The sequence below is a fragment of the Falco punctatus genome (genome assembly GCF_963210335.1).
Source record: "Falco punctatus genome assembly, chromosome: Z".
Taxonomy (NCBI): Eukaryota; Metazoa; Chordata; class Aves; order Falconiformes; family Falconidae; genus Falco; species Falco punctatus.
Genome location: NC_137586.1, coordinates 39,746,789 through 39,768,116, shown reverse-complemented (window position 1 = coordinate 39,768,116; position 21,328 = coordinate 39,746,789). Strand labels below are relative to the sequence as shown.

The 21,328-nt window shown below is 45.6% G+C and overlaps 1 protein-coding gene across 7 annotated transcripts in view; it reads right to left on the bottom strand.

The window, feature by feature from the left end:
- The window catches only part of CEMIP2 (cell migration inducing hyaluronidase 2), a 69,746-nt gene that overhangs the window by 27,449 nt on the left and 20,969 nt on the right, over nt 1–21,328 (bottom strand). For 4 of the 7 annotated variants that reach the window (XM_080373346.1, XM_080373348.1, XM_080373347.1 and 1 more), the window contains exons 2-5: nt 8,848–9,184; nt 3,983–4,123; nt 2,903–3,464; nt 125–294 (exon numbers count right to left, since the gene is read on the bottom strand). In XM_080373346.1, the coding sequence (XP_080229472.1) occupies nt 125–294; nt 2,903–3,464; nt 3,983–4,123; nt 8,848–9,172 (1,198 nt within the window). In that variant the 5' untranslated portion in view covers nt 9,173–9,184. Of the gene's footprint in view, nt 1–71; nt 295–2,902; nt 3,465–3,982; nt 4,124–8,847; nt 9,185–21,328 lie in introns of those variants that run through there. The other 3 variants (XM_080373350.1, XM_080373351.1, XM_080373352.1) reach the window with 3 other exon arrangements.

The following is a 21,328-nucleotide window of genomic DNA, read 5'->3' as shown; positions in this document are numbered from 1 at the left end:
AACAAATGAAACTTAAAGCAGCACACTGAAATTTAAATTTCAAACAACAGCTCTAGTGAAAAAAAGCATACACAATATTTTCTCTTCTTCCTCAACTGCAGGGTTTCACAAAACACTTTCCTACCATCGTTCCATTCACTGTAAGCTTTCACAACAAACTTCTGACCATCCACTGTGAAAAACTCTCTCTGAGCAAGTGCTTTCCCACCGGTGCTGTGATTTTCATAGTTTTTCACTGATTCATTACAGGAAGAATTTCCACCACCTATGACACCAACAAAAGCCCAGGCTTGCCTGTGAAAAACAAAAGTGAATGTTTAAATATAATGGTCCTTAACAAATTCTTCAAAAACAGGTAAAGGACAAGACAAAGATAAAAAAAAAAAAATCTTTTCCCTGCTCTTTCAAATTGATTTTAAAATATAACTTCAAAATGTAGAAGAAAAATGGGTAGACCTCATTGAAAAAAAAATGCAGTTTAAAAAACGCAGGGTGTCCTGTATATAAATTAGCAAATACAAGAACTCTTAATGGAGACGACTCTCACATACATTTTTAATACAACATTCAACAACATACACTTTTCCCAAAAGCAAATTTCAAGAAACATGTGACAAAAGAGATACAGGATCCTACTCCCAAATAGCTCCACCAGGGCACAGAAGGACTAGGAGCAAGCACCAGTGGCCCTGCTGTTGCCTGCTGCTGTCACGATGCCATGGCAAGCAGTATTCCACAGAGTGGCCGGGAGTCCCAGGGGACCGCATGTGCATCAGGCCCAGAAGGATGGACACAGCCAGCATCAGCCACTGGTGATCACTGTACTGGATGGGTGATACCTTTTGAATCTTTCAGGATGCTCAGACCCAACCTTCGCATGAGGGATCAGCCATGTTTCTGATGGCTGAGACCAAGGATTTTTGCTTTTTGTCCTTGCTGGCTCTTCCCTCAGCAGGACACCTACTTGGCTGAGCACCAGCATGGAACAGGGAACTGTCCTGGATGTACTTCCCATTCCTACAGCTCTGTTCAATGCATCCAAGTTTTTGGAAACGCAAAACTAATCACGTGCCACAGAAAGCTACCACCAAGTTCAAAACACAAGTCTACTATTTTGCTGTGCTTTACTGCTCTACAATGCCATAATTATGTGTGCAGAGGAAGCAGTCAAGATCATCGATTTAAAAGCCAAAAACTTTTGCATCAGTAAAGTTGAATCATTCAAATTAAAAGTGTCAGCTGGCTAGACTGTAGACTGTTGCTCATGACTGATTCAAAGGCAGATAGTGACACCACCTTCAGTTCAGATGCCTTTATTTCAGTCCCCTGTGCATACAGGGCAAGCTTTTCAGTAGCAGTAGCAAACAAGTTGAATGTCTCACATACCGACATTTAAAATAAATATCAACATATTTTAATGTATGCTATTTTGCAGGAAGAGGCAGAAGGTGCGAGGGGTGTAATACAGTATTCATCTCCATGCCAAAATCACCCTCACTAGCTTTACAGGTCCAACAAAATGACCCTGGTTTTCCTCAGTGAGGGCTTGGGGAGAGCTTCTCGCCTGTCTTCCACAGCAGAACAAGACAATTTTACATGCTTGGAGCCCCTACCAACTAATGAAAACAGACAAGAATCAGTTCAGTAGAGAAGGATGAAAAGCTGCTTCTTCCCAGCCGCAGGCCGAGTAAGTTCCTCATTTCAGACACACCAGCATGGAGGTCAGGGGCAGAGATGAACACCAGACACAACACCTCCAGGTCATGCTGGGGCTGGCTGCACAGTGACCTGAATAACCTCCTCATGGGCTTCACTGCTTTCACAAGGTGGTAACTATTACAGGACATCCAGGTCTCAGCACCTCTGAGCTAACTGCTTCACAGGCAGCGCTGCAAGCTTTCCATCCCATGACCACACACTTACACAGTCAGTGACACAAAGGTGCTCCTGACGGGAACCGAGGTCAGAACATGCCATCCTGACTGACGCCCCAGCCTGCTGCTGCCAGTGCTGAGAGAGGAAAATAACTGGAACCCAGACGTTGGGGGACAGTAAGGAGTAAGAATAGAATGGAAAAAATAAGCAATTGATTTCCTGGAAAATACTGAAAAACAGAAACAGGTTTTGCAACTTCCATCTTAATGGAAGCTGAGGAACAGACTGACAGGAGACTTGGTGTCCCTTTCACTTGTATTGCTAATCCTGTGCAGCACAAAGCCCAGTTCAGAACACACACTACGAAAAGACATTTCCAACAACTAGATGAACAGCACAGCAGTTGAAGTTTCCTGCTTTAATAATTCATATTATACCTCTTCAGTTGTGCCCCACCATCCAAACCCCAACCAATAAAAGAATGGTCAAGAGATACAGAAACACCTGACAAGTGTAACTTCCACAACAAAAAAATTTTACAGGTCAGTTCCCTTGCAGAATCAGTGGAGGGGTAATATACTTTCATGTCAGCAGTGCACAGGTATGAGTAAGATGCTGTATGATAGACAGGATTAGCATCCCTTCCCTGTGTTCACTTTCTAGCTTGACATTCCTTGCTCCTCCAAAGTCATACGCATTAAAAGCTTCACCTAGAAACTGTCTTCTGTCTGTATGTTTGAATGAGAAAAAAGTCCTTGTTGCACCCAGTTTTAATTTCTGTAAAGAACAGTGAAAGAGAGCAAGTAATAAGTAATAAAGTCTATCACACAGATACCTGTAACTATCAGTCTCTGCACTATCAAAATATTGCACGCTGAATACTATTACTGCAGTACTACATACAACACCAAGAATCCTCTGAAAACTTTTAAGAGCAGACATGGTCAAAGTTTAATGAAACCCACAAAGGTAGCAGAAATCTGTACCTAATCTTTATTCAGCACAAAAGGGAAAATAAGTTACTTACCTGTAACTTAATCCTCTGACAAACTTACTTCCCAGAAGGTTTTGAATAGTCACTCTGGTTTCCTCCAGTAGATTTTTAGCAGCTGAATCTCCTACAGCAATAGCAACAATGCGACCAGGACTTCTATTTTTCAGTAGGGTCTGGAGCTTCAAGCTGTCTTCTGCAAATTCATGAGTATCAAACTTCAGCACTTCCAAAACCTCTGCTGTGTCCTGATCAATCACTCTCACATTTAGTCCTCGGGAAAAATTCTTTTTGAATGTGTAATTACCATAGGCCAGCCCTGAGAAATACATAGTCTTTGACAGAAGAGTCCAAGATAACTTCTGGTGCCCATGCAACTCCAGGGTTCCTTCAGGGCCCACACCGATAAATTTTTTGCCAAATTCTGGCATATCAGCACCTTCGTTTGACTTCCCATACAAAATAATAGTTGCTTTGGATTTATAGCGGCATTTCTCTGCTCCAACATGAAGCATTCCACCATCCTTTATCAGGATAAATCGAGTTCTCAGGGTAATATTCTTAGAACCTTCTTTATCATCACCAAAAACAAGTAACCCTAAAGGAAAAGCAATATTTCTGCAGGTCAAAGCGAAATGCAGATAGATTCAAAGAACCAAGTTCTGCAATAAGAACAACAACATAAATAGACTTATTTTCCACACCTATGTGTTAAGCTGCTACACTCTTATATATGTTTATTTGGGAAAGTTACTCCTACCAAATGTGATTTATCTTTCTAAGAATATGGCCGGCTTATTTCTAATTTTTTCTGCTGTTTTGGTAGAATTACTAACATACCATAGTCACAATCAGATCTTGTACAAAGAAGGCTACTACACAAGTCTTGTTTTACTATATCTTACAGAAAACCACAACAATGCTCCACTGAAAAGACCCTACAGTGTTCATTCATCATTTTAATGATATTCCCAGTCTGGTAGCAGGCTGAAAAGTAAAAGCAGGGGAACCGGTCGATAAGCTGCAACATAAAATTCCACCACATTTTTCATGTAATCACGGAAGTAAAAGCCATACAGTAAACCGAAGCATGATGTTCATCTTGCTATTTCATACCTCCATCCTGTATAACTATAGAGTGTACTGTAGCATCTGAGTTCAGACGAAACAAATCCCCTTTTTTGATAAACACTCTCTTTTCAGGATCTTTTCCAGGGTTCCAGTTTTTAAGACGAGGATTCTGATCAGGACAATTCTCTGCAATACAATGTGATATTCAGCTTTTAAAAAACAAGCATTGTCACACTAATCAAGGCAGCATTAGCATGAACACAAGCAAAGCAGAGTCAGCCACCCACAAAGGATTCCCACCTCCTTCTGTGGTTACAATACTGCAGCCAGTGATGCTGCCGTTTGTACTTGAGCAGCCAAGAAGCAGCCACCTGCCAAGGGTGTGAAGGCATTCTTACTAAGCTACTGATGGCCAGGCTGACCTGTCAATATATACTGTTGACAACAGATTCTTTTGAAGCCCATCTGATTATTATTTTTTTTGAGATTTTCTACATCACCTCCAGTAGAAGAGAATTAATTGGGAAGAACTCAGATCACAGCAGTCACATTGAGCACTGGATGCCCTGGGTCACCTACTTAGTCCAACTAACATGATTGTAAAGCATCTAAGTATCTCCCCTCCCTCAAGGTCTCTCCCTGGGTGAGAAAGGCTGATCTCTTCTTGCTTATAAGCAGACAAATCACTTCTTTCAGTGTAGGTTTGCAGGTAAGGGGTAAAGTGGGACAATGTCCTCAGTACCTTTAGTGCAATACCTTATACCTTAGTGGTTTGAGCAATTTCCTAGGTCTAAACTCATAGTTTGTACTCCTCGGGAAGTCATCTTAAGTATCAGGCTACAAGCCACACAAGAGCAGACACACGCAATCCCTGCTGAAGGTCTGGCAGAACACAGGCAAGAACACCACAGTATGAGGCTAGAACAGGAGAAGCAGCAGCAAGAAGTGACAGGGTTGTGTGATTTCAGCTGAAGTTATAGCAATGTAGTATTTACAACACACACATCTTTAAAGCAGCTGGGCAATGCAGCAGCATAGGCACACTATAAAAACAGAAATAGAAAGTATACTTCTTCGATTTTCTTACTCAAAGGGAAGTCAGACAGAAAATATTTTTCTTAAGAAAAAGACAACCAAAAAGATGCCAAGATAAACAGGCTAGCAGCCCACCCGAGAGTAACAGTCAAAATAGCTTTTTTACATCTTATCTTCTGGAGAAAAACACCCACACACCTGCAATGGAACTTTGGAGGCAAAAAGCTATTAGAAATAGCCCATTCTTGCAAATTTAAAGAAAGTGAAACCTACCCATGAATTTAAAAGTCAGGCAGTTTTAGTTTTGCCAACCGAAATGTTTTTCCTTTGGTGTTACTCTCCACATTTCAAATCCTTTCCAACTCAGGAAACCCACATAAACCAAGATTTGACTACCAGTAGGAAAAAAACCAACAGAACTGCGTACGGGCAAAAGGTATCCAAGTAGCGATATAAACATGAAATAAAAATATTTCAGGGGGATCCTAAGACGACAGCATTTAGAAAATGAAATTTAACAGAGGAAAAGCCAAAAAGCAAGAAGAATTGCTATCAGCAAGACTGCTGAGCACTCACCAGATAAACACGCATCTACTGCCTGACTCATGCAGAGTCACTAAACCCTCTTCCCCAGACACCACACACACAAGCACTGTGAAGAAACATGTTATTTCCTGGCTAGTAGCAAAGGGCAACGTGGGGAAACCACGCGTCAACAACCTGATGATTTCTGCTTAGTGTGATTCACAGAAAAGACCTAGTAACTGTAAATTTTTCTGTTGAGTCAGAAAGAAGAGGTATAGCACAATAACTCAGAAATAAAAAAAAGTATTTAAATCTGTTGTACATTACAATCTAGCAAGGAAGCCATCAGCATGAGAAATAGGCACTCCTGTAATGCAAGCATGCTTCTGAAGCACAGTGGATCAACTTACTGGCAAGCAGATCAGATGTGCTTGGCAAAAGTATTTCAAAATTCCCCCTTAGCAATTGCAGTAGGGTGCAGGGAGACATCAAGTATTTAATGCTTCACCATATGTTACCTCCAAAATTACTGATTAGATTTTACAGATCACAGTCACTGCCTCTGCAGTCAAGATTAAATGGAAACTGAAGCATAGACCAGAAAACATTAGGTAGTTAGGGCCTTGCCAAATTTAACCACTCGTGTTGAAAATTTTTCAAGTCAAACTTCTGCTTCAGAGCATTTCTGTAAAATTGGGTCAGCTCTCCTTAAGAAAAAGAAATTGTTTAGCTGTTTCTAATGGAGTTGCAGGGGAGGAAGTGATAGTTTTACAAATGGTGGAGAAACAAAACCCACAAAAAGCACCCTGCCAAAAAAACCCAAAACCCAACCAGAACACCCCAAAGCCCCCAAAAAATTCCAGCTTCTAAAACCTTCCACATGCTGGAGCAAAGATATGAAATTTGGCAGGAGAAAAGGCAGGAAACAGTTCTCAAGACATAGTTAAATAGTTGCTTTCTACCTGGTTAGCCACCAAGTCTGGAGTTTTTAAGGCCTCTGGGAAAAAGTTATCAGTGTTATATTATGCTCAGCAGAAGTTTATCACAGTTTGGCAGCTAAATTTTCTGAGGATCCTGTTTACCCTGGGTAAGCTCCAGCTGAGAGCTGGAAAGGCCAAGAAGAACTTTTCCCTGAAAACCTCCACAGCTTGTCATCCTGACCCTGCAGCACAAGCCCCTGGAAACAGGGAAGGAAATTGCATTTCCAGTGCTCTCCCTGATCTCCAGTGTTCAGGACTCCTTGGAAAAAAAAAAAGATGATGACAGGAAGATAAAAGCAAGGAGGAAAAAAGAAACCAGCTGACAGGCAGGAACAGAAATGCAGGCAAGTATCATTTTCCCTTTGGGGAAAGTATGCCGGAGGTTTAGGATTTACACGCAATTACTACTAAGTCTCACATTCCCTCCGCTGCCTTTTAAACAGCCATTAACAGTACTGAAAATATGGATTTCCAATTAGCCTTTAAGAACACACCTAGCTGGACTGGTGTCATTGGCTGCAGTACTGCATACGCCATGTTGGAGCTGAGCGTATGAACATTTCAACCTGTTGGGAAACTTTTGGGCAACTGCTGCAGCAACAATACTGCGAAATTAAAATTTCAACCAGACTCTCCTTGGTGCCTGTAGGATTTTCTCTTACGTCAGGGTTTCCAAAGGGTTCTATGGGTGTATGTTGGTTGGGTTTTTTAAAAAGATAATGCAGGGAAAATTCAGAAAGACACAATACAACAACAAATGCTGAAAACTGGCCAGGACTTCCATCAAGAAGCAGTGGGACATTGAAGGAAAGCAGTCACAACCTCAGGTTACTCCTTAGCCTAACAAAAAAAACCAGCCCATCCACTAAACTCTTCCCGCAACATCCTCAGTATCGCCAGTGATCAGTCAACCACGTGCTCACCATGCCTTCAGTGCAAAAAATACACATAACTCAGTGCCTCTGGAATGAGCTACGGCAGATGAAGCACAACCATTCCAAAACCACCCACATTTTTCAAAAAGGCATGCTGTCTCCTTCATGTTATCAGCTTTTAAAGCGTAAAGGGACTAGTATTTTATGTATTCCACAACACCCCACTTCTATTAAAACCATCACCAAAACCTACAACTTTTAATTAGCTAGAAGTTACAGTCTTGGTATCAAAGCAGAAAGATTGACCCCCCCTGCCCCAAAGTACTTCTCAGAGTCCAGTGGCTAAGTCACCCCTCAGCCTTCTCTTGAACTTGGCTGTAACCGAAGTACTTACTGCAGACAGGCAGCTCTATTACCCGTGATCTGGATCACAACATAGCAGTAACTTTGCCTTTAGTACTCCCTCAGGATTTTTTGTTTTCCTCCATAATTACTATGAGAACTCAGTAACTTCACCAAGAAGAGATCTCGGCAAGCCAACACCGAATGTGCTCCAGTTAGATGCATGTATTCATTCTGTACTGTTACCTGAAATCCTCAATTGATTATCTAACTTGTTCAGCCTGTGTAGCACTGACTTTGGAAACTGAATCTTTTGAGTTACTATGCCAAAAGCCACTGAGGAGCCTAAGTCTGTTGTGTTACAATAGCAGTTTCAATTCAAAACCCTGTTTAGCTTTTAGAAACTTGACTTCTGCCTTAAAAAAACCAAACAAACAAACCCCAACAAAATAACTCATGCTCGAAACTGTGCTACCAACTTTTCAGCAACCACACCTCACAGCAACTCCTTGCAGTATTTGGCCAGAGGGTTGTATAGTTATTGATCAGTACTTAATCACATCACTTGTTCATACTTTATAACCACTTGAACATTTGGGAGGTTTTCCAAATTCCATGAAAGTTGCCTAGCTTTCTAAGATGAGCTGAAAAAAATCAGGGCTAATAGATCAAAAAGGTCCCTGCCCAATTTGTGTATAAAAAACCCACACACTGTTAGTATTAATTCTTGCAGATTTTTAAATATTTTTTCCTTAAACACTCTTGTACTACCTTCCTTAGTTACTGCTTAAACAGACAGGATTTCGTTTTGTCTACAATCCATGAGTGTATAAGGCAGCTTCTGCAGACAAAAATAATCTTAAGACAACATTCATGCTTCTTCCCCCCTCACCAGCAGTATTTATTTACTGCTACGCCTTTTTGTTTCATGTAAGTAAATCAAATCCTTCACAGTAAAAACATATAAAAAATGACGCTGATCACAGAAGAAGGAGCTGCTCTTAGCCCCTGACATTGATTCATTCCATGTTAAAATTGCAGTAAGCATCCTATTTTTCCACTTAATTTTAACACTAATCCTGATGCTGAATTACTGAATTATGTTCAGAGGAACTATAACTTCTAGGATCATTCTGTTTGCAAAAGAACTTACCATCTGGAGCATATTTTGAAGCTATTCCCAAAAAAATCCCCAGTGCAACAAAAAGAGAAAGGCTAGAAATGGCAAAGCAAATTAGAGTATTTTTATGCCTGTTGGCTTCTGCCTGGTGGTGGTGCCGATCCACTGGTAAGGATGGGAGTCTTGTCCGCGCTTCTTGTCTTGCAGAGGTAAATTCGGCTGCAGCATGGCTCTGTGAAGGTGGTGGGGGACGGAGTGGGGCAATTCTCCCTGGGATGTACCCCGAAGACCTGTGACTGCTCCCGTTCTGAGGCTGGAGGAAAGCAGGGGAGCTCCCCCTGGCATCAGTGTCTTGCATGTTATAAAGTCACTGGAATGCACACACACAGAGGGGAAAAGAGACAGGCTTTCAGAATACAGAGCATGATACATAAATAAACAAATATAAAGCAGTTTTAAGCCACATGCCTTCATAAGAAGAACAGCCACTGCGACTGTGGCTATTTGCAAAGTATCCATCACTGGGTTACCACTGATCATTTGCCATAGTGTAACAGCTTGAAACAATAGTCTAGATCTTAAACGAAACTGAACTCAAGAGTGGCTGGTATGGGAAACAGTACAGCACAGACTGTTTCTTTGTAGTTCCACTAGGTGTTTTTCACAGTGTTTTCACAGTTAGCTTGTATTATGTGATTACAAAATAAACTGAACAATGAGAAAGTTAGCTACCCCTTCTTCCCCCCCAGTTATGCAAAGAATGCCTAAACGTATTTATCCTGCATACAGAAGCTGAACAAATTCCTCATTCTTTTCCTTTATGGAAAAGAAGCTGAAAGACACGAGCCTTTCTTCCACACTGAAAGCAGTAAAAAGCATTTAAATTTAATACAGAAAATACCAAACACACATTTATTTATATTCACAATGATGCAACTTAGTCAACACTTAATTAGCTGAGGCACATAGAGTCTGCAAACTCTTTAGTTTACTTACAGTGGGATTCAACTGCTAGTAAAGGTGCATCAGGAATGGTTCTGTAAGCAAGTAATCTGTATCTTGTGCTGTAAACCTCATGATTATTCTCATTGCTGAGATGCCTGGGTTTGGACACAAAGCCTCATAGCAACATGCCTGCCCCAGATCTCTGCACCTACCACCCAGGAGTGCTACTTTTATTTCAGTCATCAGTACTGTTTCCATCCTCTTCTGAAGCAACCAATGAGGAAAGCCTACCAAAAACACCACTGCCTGGCTCATCCTCGCCAACAGTTCTCACCTACCACACTTCTCCTATTCGCTTCAAGAGATGCAAAACTGCATTTGACTGTTTTCTCAGGCTTTCCGGTCAACTGTGTTGTATTGCATGGAGTATTCACAAAGCTAGCATGATTTGGGGTATTTTTTTTTCTTATTAACGTTTCTTAAGGATGGGATTTTTAAGAAGGCAGCTCAAGTTTCAGTTAACTGAAACCTAACTTTCCAAACTAAAACCTAAAGGGGATTTAGGCATCAGTCATGTGTATTAAATATCAAAACGAATTACTGGAATAAAAATTACCAATAACAGAAGAGCATAAAGATCCTCTTTCTCTTTCATTAACAAAAGGAAGTCTGAGCTCCACTCTGAAGTGCCAGGCACACTGGTGAAGGAGAAAAGTGACAACTGCAATCTTATTCTGAGAAGCAGCAAAGGAGCCTTTTGTCTCACATGCTGCAAAATCTGATACTTCAGTGTTTCAAGCCAAAAGAGTTGTTATTATTGAAGAGGCTGGATTACCCTTTCATCAGAGACAATGTACACACAACGACAATAAAGGCACTGAAACATTAACTGGAGTAGCCATCCCAGAGCACAAAAATTCTGTCAAGTCCTCCAGCAGTGCTTCTCGCACCTGTTTGTTGTATCAAATTGATTTTCACCGTTTTCCTTTCTGCTCCTTGAGAAACTATTTCTCAAACCTAATCCCCTGCTCTCAGCTTCCCAATGCATTATGAGCACTGTGGAACAGCTTACTTTCACATGTGCTTTTACATTCAACTAGTCATCTTTCAGCAGTGAAAACTCAATCATTTCTATTCTTTAGAAGTGGTGTTAAAAAGCTGAGCAGAGAAGCTTTTCAACTAATTCAAAGGTAATATTTATGTCTAGCTGAAACAAATGCTGAAGTATCTTTGTGATTAAAAATTTAAAGAAATCTGACCCAGCATTGAGGTTTTTTATGGCTTGGGCCCCTAATATCTTGAACTCAGTTCAAAAGTTTTCAGTTATGGCATCTGTCTATCACACCGACAAAATTAGTACAGAGTGTGTTCATTATAATGTGATACAAAGAGTTAACAAGTTAGTTGATATAGCTGAGCAATTAACAAAGTTATGTAAAACTTAACTTACTTTTACAAAGTAATGTTACCACAATTTTGCCTACTAAGGCCTCTTTAAAGTACTGCTAGCCCTTAAAGAGAAGTGTCATTCATGACAACCGGCATCAAACACACTTGTGTCATATTTCAAGCACATTGTTTTGTACAAAGCATTCTGCCTTGCTTGCAATCCTCATTTTGCAAATGGTAAAAGTTTTCCAGGACGGGTGGAAAAGAGACTGCAAAATCACTGTCTTAACCGCTACAAAATAGTAATAATGAAACAAAGCCATAAGGAGATACTTAACACAATGAAAAGATTTACTATAAAGTTTTCCATTACAACAGGAGTAACCATTTCAACACTTCCTTCCCTCTTCCTGTGTTATTTGAAAATCTCTTACTGAAAGAAGGACCTTTTCTATCCTGTAAAGGAGCTACTGGCTTTTCTTTAAAACTAAGAGATGTTGAAAATCTGACTCCAATCACTGACCAGTTTATTTCCAATCTGTGGAAGTCTTCAAATAGCACCACACAAATGCAAGTGTAGTAATTGTCTATATGGCCAGTTATACCCTAGAGAGTGTGGTTATTTGGTTGCACAAACACAGATTGGGTCAAATGGGGGGGGGGGGGGGGGGGCGGGGGGGGGGCGGGGAGGCAGGGGAAGTATCTGTTTGAACTATTTAAATACCGTATTTCCTTGCAAGTTCCCACGCACCTGAATTTTCCTATTTAACACTTTCTTTCTGCACCCAAGGCCTGCCATTTCCCTTTGACCTGTGCCTATGCTGTGTTCCTTTAAAAAAAAGCAAGTGTTGAGATTAAAGGCCCCAGAAGATCATGTGCAACCAAAAACCCCAGAGAGGACTGGGTCCTGTCACCAGAATCTCCTACACCCGCAGAAGCAAGAGGTCTCCTAAAGGACCTCATGATCTGGGCATTTCCTCCTGATGGTACAGTCCTAGAGAAGCACACCATCACTTTTACAATTGTACTGTCATATGCAGAGAGACGCAGTATTCTGCTTTGCAGTTTGCTTCAGAGTGATTTTGGTAAACGTCAAGCTCTTCCGCAACATACATCCAATTACCTTATCTAAGAGTTATACAGAACTCAGTCTGCACAAATCTGTTATTTGCCATGCCATTCAGGTAGGCTGCTACCTCAGTACTCCCAGCCTTCTCACCCTTCAGCCTTCATGCAGTATTTTCAAATCCATGATTCACAACAGCTTTTAGTCAGGGCCACACATAAGTATGTGCTTCCAGCTCACCAGCACCAGGGAAGCTTCCAACACACAGATTCTGCTAGAGCAACTGAGATGCTTCAGCCCACTACGTACTACGTTATCACCCATCTGCTGGAAGGATACACTGTTTGCATGTCACTTTCACAAGAGTGATGCTACTCCACACAACCTGTTTATGTACCACTTCCCACAACATTAAGCAAGGAAGTACTTCTCATGCGGATCACATCAGCCAACTCAGCTTAAGCCATCTTAAAAGAAATAAAATAAAATAGGAGTTTATTTTGCACTGCACCTAAGTAAGAACAATGATCACCTGCAAGTCTGGCTCTGCCACCATCGCATCTGAGCTGTGCGGAAAGCAAACCACAGCAGGCAGACAGCAATGAGCCACTGAACAAACTGCAACATCTCCAGTCTCCTCACGTATTCCTTCACTGTTTTTAACTTGTGGGACTAGCACACATTCATACAAGCCCACATGGTTCCACACTGGCAGAAACTAGAAACATAAGCACTGTACAACCAAGGGACAACATCCGAACCTCCCGAGATGTGAGTGTGCACTCAGAAGCAAGCAGCATACTTACCTGTTACTCAGTTCGGGGCTGGATTACTGGAAAGGAATGAGATTCTTTCACAAGGTATTTCAAAACACCACCTGACACCACCCAAACATGAGAAATACACCCAGATATTTCACACTTTTCTGCTGTCAAATACCTAGCAGAACAAAACATGTCAAATGCACTAGAAAGCTTGTGCACTCTTGCATCTTCTCAAAACTTTGGAAACAAAGTACACTCACTTCCATACAATGCAAAGAAATCAATGCTTCTCTTAAAAAATATTTTGAGAATACATAGTTCACAGGTCTTAAAAATAAAACAAAAGAGAAACTAGGAGAAACCTTACTTCTGTTGCTCTGGGCTATCAAACACCACCAGCTACAGTGCCAGCCTAACACCATACTGTTTAATCTCAAGAGTATGTAATTGCCATTAAGGAAAAGACTGAAGAAGGGTAGAGGGAAACCCACACACATCAGAATCAATAAATAAATATTTCCCCATGCAATACAGCACCACAATGGTTAATGCTGCTTTCCTGGCACAGACCTTTATCAGGAATGAGATCAAAGGGCAGTGAGAAACCCAAGAGAAGGGAAAGGGGCAAGAAGTCAGCACTAAAAACCTTGTAAGTAGCTACAGTTACTGAACAGAAAGTGGTGTAAAGCAAAGTCCTGAGTAAAATATGCACACCTCTACAAGCCTCCAAGCTGTTCAACTACAATGGAGATACTAATTTCAGGACAACCTTTTCAAATGCCTTAGAAGTCCTCAGTGCAACAAATCTTAACCTCACCATTAAGACAATTAATGGTTCCCAGTAGACATATGGGGTGCTCACACGCATTCTTATATGGTTCCACATTTTCTTCCAGTGCCTTGTTTTGAAATTACACCTCTTCTCTATGATAACAGGCAGCATGTTTGTAGGAACCTACTTTTCCACCCACTTGTGCAAAAGCTGCAAAGAATGTGTGTGCAGTAAAACACATTAACACAGTTATGTTATAATATCACAACAATGTTTATAATAGCCTTAAAAATCACAGCTGACTTAAAAAAGCTTAAAAACATCACATATGCTGTCTTGCTGCATGCCATCACGGAGTCTTCTCCCTAGTCCAGCAGTTTCAGATGAAAGTCAGAAAACAAACAGCAAGAGTCAGCGAGAAACAGATAAAAACATGATAAGAATTACAACACTTTGTTCAAAAGAAGTTACATTGCACCAGATTTTCTGAGCTTCCTGTGTAGCAACTACTAATTTTTACTGAATTTTTTGGCACAGAAAACACAAAATTGCATGATCATGATACACAACCACTGGAAACTACTTGAGCTGAGGACCACATTTCCTAAAACAAGTCTTTGCAAAGTACCACAGATCAAGAGAAAGAAGTACAAGCATGCATAATGTATACAGTATAAGATGAGGTCTGTAGATAAAAGTAATCATCAGCTGGTCTAATGGAATCTTTTGAGTGCACAAGTCTCTCTCTGGGTCAGAAGCAAATTTCAAACCTATACATGAGTAGGAAAAGTTTAATGATATATGTTTAGACGATATGGAAAACAATTTAGTTATTATCTATGGATTAGGAAGGATGCTGGGGTGGGGGGGGTGGGGGGAGGAGGGGAGAGGATGGTGAGAAGATTGCTTCCTGAAGGAAGGAGACAGGTATTTGTAGCCTGTGGAATATGAGTTTGTCTGTGATAACAAGTATGATGCCACAGCACATCATCAAAACCACTCTGCGGTTCATGGCTTACAGCATACAGGAGGCATGAATTTAATTCCTAGCCTCTTCTGAAACAAGGCATTTGGTAGGTCTCATTAAGGATGGGGATGAAAGATCAGAGGCAAAGCAGATTTTGGTACAACTAAAATGGTTTCCCTCTCCAGTGACAACTGGGCTTTTATCCTTCAACCACGGTTTGCATGAATGAGTTCTGCAGCAGTCACTTGGTTTCACTTACTTTCAGCAAAGCATCTGATGCAGCAGATGAAATACCTAACTTTTCAGAAAGTTCACGTACAAAATGTTGGGATTTTCACAGTTTTTCTGCAGAATGCATCTTACTGCAGAAACTGCAGGGATGTGTTGTTCTTCTCCAATTCCTGGACACTAAACATTACCCTGCAAGCATCAAGTGCTCCTGACTGACCACAAGTCACTTATTTTCAGTCTGCTCTAGTACGTTTGTAACATCACCGAAACAAAGAAACATAAGCCAGAAGCCACAGCATTGAACTGTAGTCTGTGTAGCTAAAATGATGCCTGATACTTTCACTGACTTCATTTTTTCCCCCCTTTGTTTCTTTTGACACAGTTACTCTTTATAAAACACTTACACATTGGGGAACTCTATTCTGTTTTTCATTCATCATTAAAACAATAGCATGTTCTTCCTGAGGAAATTATTCAGAAACCACTTCTTTCTTTGCATAGAAGTGAATGAACCAATGACTTAACCACAGAGGATCCATGACAGCACACCAGACGTACGGCACGCGTGCTGAAATAGGCAACGTGAATGGAATAATTTTTACTGTTTCTCTCATTTTCAGAAAAGAAAGATTTAATAACTTGCATAAGAGACCAAGAGTGGAAACTTGCATTTTAATCACACATCTGCCATTAGCTTGCTGCCTGAGTCACAGCTTATTTGGGCCCCAAGCCTGTAACATAAGAAAAAAAGTGGTCACTAGTCTCACAGGGACATTGTGAGGGTTAGTTTACAGAACACTTTGGTCTCCCTCAGCTCAGCGATGCATTTGAGTACAAGTCTACTTTCAAGCAAATAAAGAGGTCAGTTTAAGTCAACATCTTCTGTGTGAAAGTAACAGATTGCAGCATTTATCTTAGATAATCTGAAGATGATGGTACAGAAGAATATACAAGTTTTTTAACTACTTCTTATATTGACAGTAAGTAGTGGTATTTACAGATAACTGCAGTCCCCAGAAGAACAAAAGTCTCATCCAAAACAGCTACAGCTTAGGATTCCACTGCAGAAAAATTTTCTATGTAATGGTAACACACTCCAGAGAAGTGAAGCCCAGTTCTGCCACTACCTTGAATCACTGATGAAACAAGTCCTGCAATCCATTCAAGAGGAAGAAGGTGAGATTAGATCCCTGTTTTCTTATGATATCAGAAAAGCTCTCATAAATAGATTATCAGCATATATGACCATACAGAATATAATAAGCAGTGGGGGAAAAGAGTCAGATCCCATAATTAGCTTTGGTTAACACATATAAGCATAAAACCACCAAGAAACTCCTGACTGTATTGACAGAATCACTTAATAACCAGTGTCATCTTTAAAGTATATCTAAAACATGAATCAGTAGCATAACATGCTCTTTTCCATAACAGTATATAGATGAATTTCTTCTTCGTCCTGATCCTTTGTACTTATCCTGGTTTTCTTTTCAGGTAAAGCTCTGAAGGTCATATAACTTTTTTTCAGTCCAACTCAAATTTCAGTAAATGATATGCCACTCCTTCTTCTGCTTACTTGAAGGATTCTCTCTGTAGTTTTCACTTGTGCATTAGCCACAAAGAAAACAATGCTCCTTGAGAAGCTGAATTGCTGTAGCTGCACAGCTGCATACTTTTAGATTTTTCTTGCATTTATACGAGCCAAGTTAAATGAGTCTGCATTAAAAGCATAAAAAAAAAATAAGCTAAGACCTCCAAATTATATCCACTGAGCAACAACTGTGACATCAGCACCTCTTAGCTGTATGAACTCCCAAAGGATTCTTCATTCTGGAAAAGGATGACTAAGACAGAGGATACATGACACAGGTCTGCACAGTCAGAAGTTGTACTGAGAACTGAAATGACTGTTCATGTCTCTTTCAAGAGAGAATAAAAAAAAAAAAGGGGGGGGGGGGGAAAAAGAGGGGGGGGGGAAAAAGAGGGGGGGGGGGAAAAAGAGGGGGGGGGGGAAAAAGAGGGGGGGGGGAAAAAGAGGGGGGGGGGAAAAAGAGGGGGGGGGGAAAAGAGGGGGGGGGAAAAGAGGGGGGGGGAAAAGAGGGGGGGGGGGAAAAGAGGGGGGGGGGGGGAAAGAGGGGGGGGGGGAAAAGAGGGGGGGGGGGAAAAAGAGGGGGGGGGGAAAAAGAGGGGGGGGGGGGAAAAAGAGGGGGGGGGGGAAAAAGAGGGGGGGGGGGGGGAAAAAGAGGGGGGGGGAAAAGAGGGGGGGGGAAAAGAGGGGGGGGGAAAAGAGGGGGGGGGAAAAGAGGGGGGGGGAAAAGAGGGGGGGGGAAAAGAGGGGGGGGGAAAAGAGGGGGGGGAAAAGAGGGGGGGGGGAAAAGAGGGGGGGGGAAAAGAGGGGGGGGGAAAAGAGGGGGGGGGAAAAGAGGGGGGGGGAAAAGAGGGGGGGGAAAAGAGGGGGGGGGGGGGGAAAAGAGGGGGGGGGAAAAGAGGGGGGGGGAAAAGAGGGGGGGGGAAAAGAGGGGGGGGGAAAAGAGGGGGGGGGAAAAGAGGGGGGGGGAAAAGAGGGGGGGGAAAAGAGGGGGGGGAAAAGAGGGGGGGGGAAAAGAGGGGGGGGGAAAGAGGGGGGGGGAAAAGAGGGGGGGGAAAAGAGGGGGGGGGAAAAGAGGGGGGGGAAAAGAGGGGGGGGGAAAAGAGGGGGGGGAAAAGAGGGGGGGGGAAAAGAGGGGGGGGAAAAGAGGGGGGGGGAAAAGAGGGGGGGGGAAAAGAGGGGGGGGGAAAAGAGGGGGGGGGAAAAGAGGGGGGGGGAAAAGAGGGGGGGGGAAAAGAGGGGGGGGGGAAAAGAGGGGGGGGGAAAAGAGGGGGGGGGAAAGAGGGGGGGGAAAAGAGGGGGGGGGAAAAGAGGGGGGGAAGGGGGGGGGAAAAGAGGGGGGGAAGAGGGGGGGAAAGAGGGGGGGGAAAAGAGGGGGGGGAAAAGAGGGGGGGGGAAAAGAGGGGGGGGGAAAAGAGGGGGGGGAAAGAGGGGGGGGAAAAGAGGGGGGGGGAAAAGAGGGGGGGGGGAAAAGAGGGGGGGGGAAAAGAGGGGGGGGGAAAAGAGGGGGGGGGAAAAGAGGGGGGGGGAAAAGAGGGGGGGGGAAAAGAGGGGGGGGGAAAGAGGGGGGAAAGAGGGGGGGGGAAAAGAGGGGGGGGAAAAGAGGGGGGGGGAAAAGAGGGGGGGGAAAAGAGGGGGGGGAAAAGAGGGGGGGGGAAAAGAGGGGGGGGGAAAAGAGGGGGGGGGAAAAGAGGGGGGGGAAAAGAGGGGGGGGGAAAAGAGGGGGGGGAAAAGAGGGGGGGGGAAAAGAGGGGGGGGAAAAGAGGGGGGGGAAAAGAGGGGGGGGGAAAAGAGGGGGGGGGGGGAAAAGAGGGGGGGGGAAAAGAGGGGGGGGAAAGAGGGGGGGGAAAGAGGGGGGGGGAAAGAGGGGGGGAAAAGAGGGGGGGGAAAAGAGGGGGGGGAAAAGAGGGGGGGGGAAAAGAGGGGGGGGAAAAGAGGGGGGGGGAAAAGAGGGGGGGGGAAAGAGGGGGGGGGAAAAGAGGGGGGGGAAAAGAGGGGGGGGGAAAAGAGGGGGGGGGAAAAGAGGGGGGGGGAAAAGAGGGGGGGGGAAAAGAGGGGGGGGAAAAGAGGGGGGGAAGAGGGGGGGAAAAGAGGGGGGGGGAAAAGAGGGGGGGGGGAAAGAGGGGGGGGAAAAGAGGGGGGGGGAAAAGAGGGGGGGGAAAAGAGGGGGGGGGGAAAAGAGGGGGGGGGGAAAAGAGGGGGGGGAAAGAGGGGGGGGGAAAGAGGGGGGGGGAAGTGGGGGGGGAAAGAGGGGGGGGGAAAAGAGGGGGGGGGAAAAGGAGGGGGGGGGAAAGAGGGGGGGGAAAGAGGGGGGGAAAAGAGGGGGGGAAGGGGGGGGAAAGAGGGGGGGGGAAAGGGGGGGGAAAGAGGGGGGGGGAAAGAGGGGGGGGAAAAGAGGGGGGGGAAAAGAGGGGGGGGGAAAAGAGGGGGGGGGAAAAGAGGGGGGGGGAAAAGAGGGGGGGGAAAAGAGGGGGGGGGAAAAGAGGGGGGGGGAAAAGAGGGGGGGGGGAAAAGAGGGGGGGGGAAAAGAGGGGGGGGGAAAGAGGGGGGGGGGAAAGAGGGGGGGGGGAAAGAGGGGGGGGGAAGGGGGGGGGAAAGAGGGGGGGGGAAAGAGGGGGGGGAAAAGAGGGGGGGGGAAAAGAGGGGGGGGGAAAAGAGGGGGGGGGAAAGAGGGGGGGGGAAAAGAGGGGGGGGGAAAAGAGGGGGGGGGAAAAGAGGGGGGGGGAAAGAGGGGGGGGGAAAGAGGGGGGGGGAAAAGAGGGGGGGGGAAAAGAGGGGGGGGAAAGAGGGGGGGGAAAAGAGGGGGGGGGAAAAGAGGGGGGGGAAAAGAGGGGGGGGGAAAGAGGGGGGGGGAAAAGAGGGGGGGGGAAAAGAGGGGGGGGGAAAAGAGGGGGGGGGAAAAGAGGGGGGGGGAAAAGAGGGGGGGGGAAAAGAGGGGGGGGAAAAGAGGGGGGGGGAAAAGAGGGGGGGGGAAAGAGGGGGGGGGAAAGAGGGGGGGGGAAAGAGGGGGGGGGAAAAGAGGGGGGGGAAAGAGGGGGGGGGAAAAGAGGGGGGGGGAAAAGAGGGGGGGGGAAAAGAGGGGGGGGGAAAAGAGGGGGGGGGAAAAGAGGGGGGGGGAAAAGAGGGGGGGGGAAAAGAGGGGGGGGGAAAAAGAGGGGGGGGGAAAAGAGGGGGGGGGAAAAGAGGGGGGGGAAAAGAGGGGGGGGAAAAGAGGGGGGGGAAAAGAGGGGGGGGAAAAGAGGGGGGGGAAAAGAGGGGGGGGGAAAGAGGGGGGGGGAAAAGAGGGGGGGGGAAAGAGGGGGGGGGAAAAGAGGGGGGGGGAAAAGAGGGGGGGGGAAAGAGGGGGGGGAAAAGAGGGGGGGGAAAAGAGGGGGGGGGAAAGAGGGGGGGGGAATGGGGGGGGGAAAAGAGGGGGGGGGAAAAGAGGGGGGGGGAAAGAGGGGGGGGGGAAATGAGGGGGGGGAAAGAGGGGGGGGAAAAGAGGGGGGGGGAAAGAGGGGGGGGAAAAGAGGGGGGGGGAAAGAGGGGGGGGAAAAGAGGGGGGGGGGAAAAGAGGGGGGGGAAAGAGGGGGGGGGAAAAGAGGGGTGGGGGAAAAGAGGGGGGGGGAAAAGAGGGGGGGGGAAAAGAGGGGGGGGGAAAAGAGGGGGGGGGAAAAGAGGGGGGGGGAAAAGAGGGGGGGGGAAAAGAGGGGGGGGGAAAAGAGGGGGGGGGAAAAGAGGGGGGGGGAAAAGAGGGGGGGGGAAAAGGGGGGGGGAAAAGGGGGGGGGGAAAAGAGGGGGTGGGGAAAAGAGGGGGGGGGAAAGAGGGGGGGGAAAAGAGGGGGGGGGAAAAGAGGGGGGGGAAAGAGGGGGGGGGAAAAGAGGGGGGGGGCAAAGAGGGGGGGGGGAAAAGAGGGGGGGGAAAGAGGGGGGGGGAAAGAGGGGGGGGGAAAGAGGGGGGGGGAAAGAGGGGGGGGAAAAGAGGGGGGGGAAAAGAGGGGGGGGGAAAAGAGGGGGGGGGAAAGAGGGGGGGGGAAAAGAGGGGGGGGGAAAGAGGGGGGGGGAAAAGAGGGGGGGGGAAAAGAGGGGGGGGGAAATGAGGGGGGGGGGAAAAGAGGGGGGTGGGGAAAGAGGGGGGGGGGGGAAAGAGGGGGGGAAGGGGGGGGGGAAAAGAGGGGGGGGGGGGAAAAGAGGGGGGGGGAAAAGAGGGGGGGGGAAAGAGGGGGGGGGGAAAAGAGGGGGGGGGAAAGAGGGGGGGGAAAAGAGGGGGGGGAAAGAGGGGGGGAAAAAGAGGTTTCTGAACCTGATTCAGTACTGGATGTTACAGACTTCAAGAATTTACATAGGATCAAAGAGCAACAAGGCTGCAGAAGAGATGTCATTAAGAATTGTTGCGTAAATTATACTGCCTTGGGTTTTGGAAGTCCTTGAACCATGAACTGTTGGGAGGCTGGAAGCAGTAGTGCAGTAAAGATACTACACAACCATACATCTGTTACTCATCACTGTCAGACACTGGCTAATTGTCTGGATGGACACTCTAACTGATACGATGTGGCTATTCTTCCACTATGCTTTACGATCTCATTTAATTGTTGTCTTCTGCCTCGACTTTTTGAAAATCGCCTCCGTCTGTAAGGGCCAAGTACCTTCTCAGGAGAGCCACTGCAATCATCTGTTGACATTACCAGCACAAATTACACCTTCACCTGACAGCTTAAATTACCATGCCAGACTGACACACAGTAGCTGAAACACAGTTTTCATTTTGCTGTAGGAATCGTGGCCTGGAGAGAAAGGACAGGGCACATAT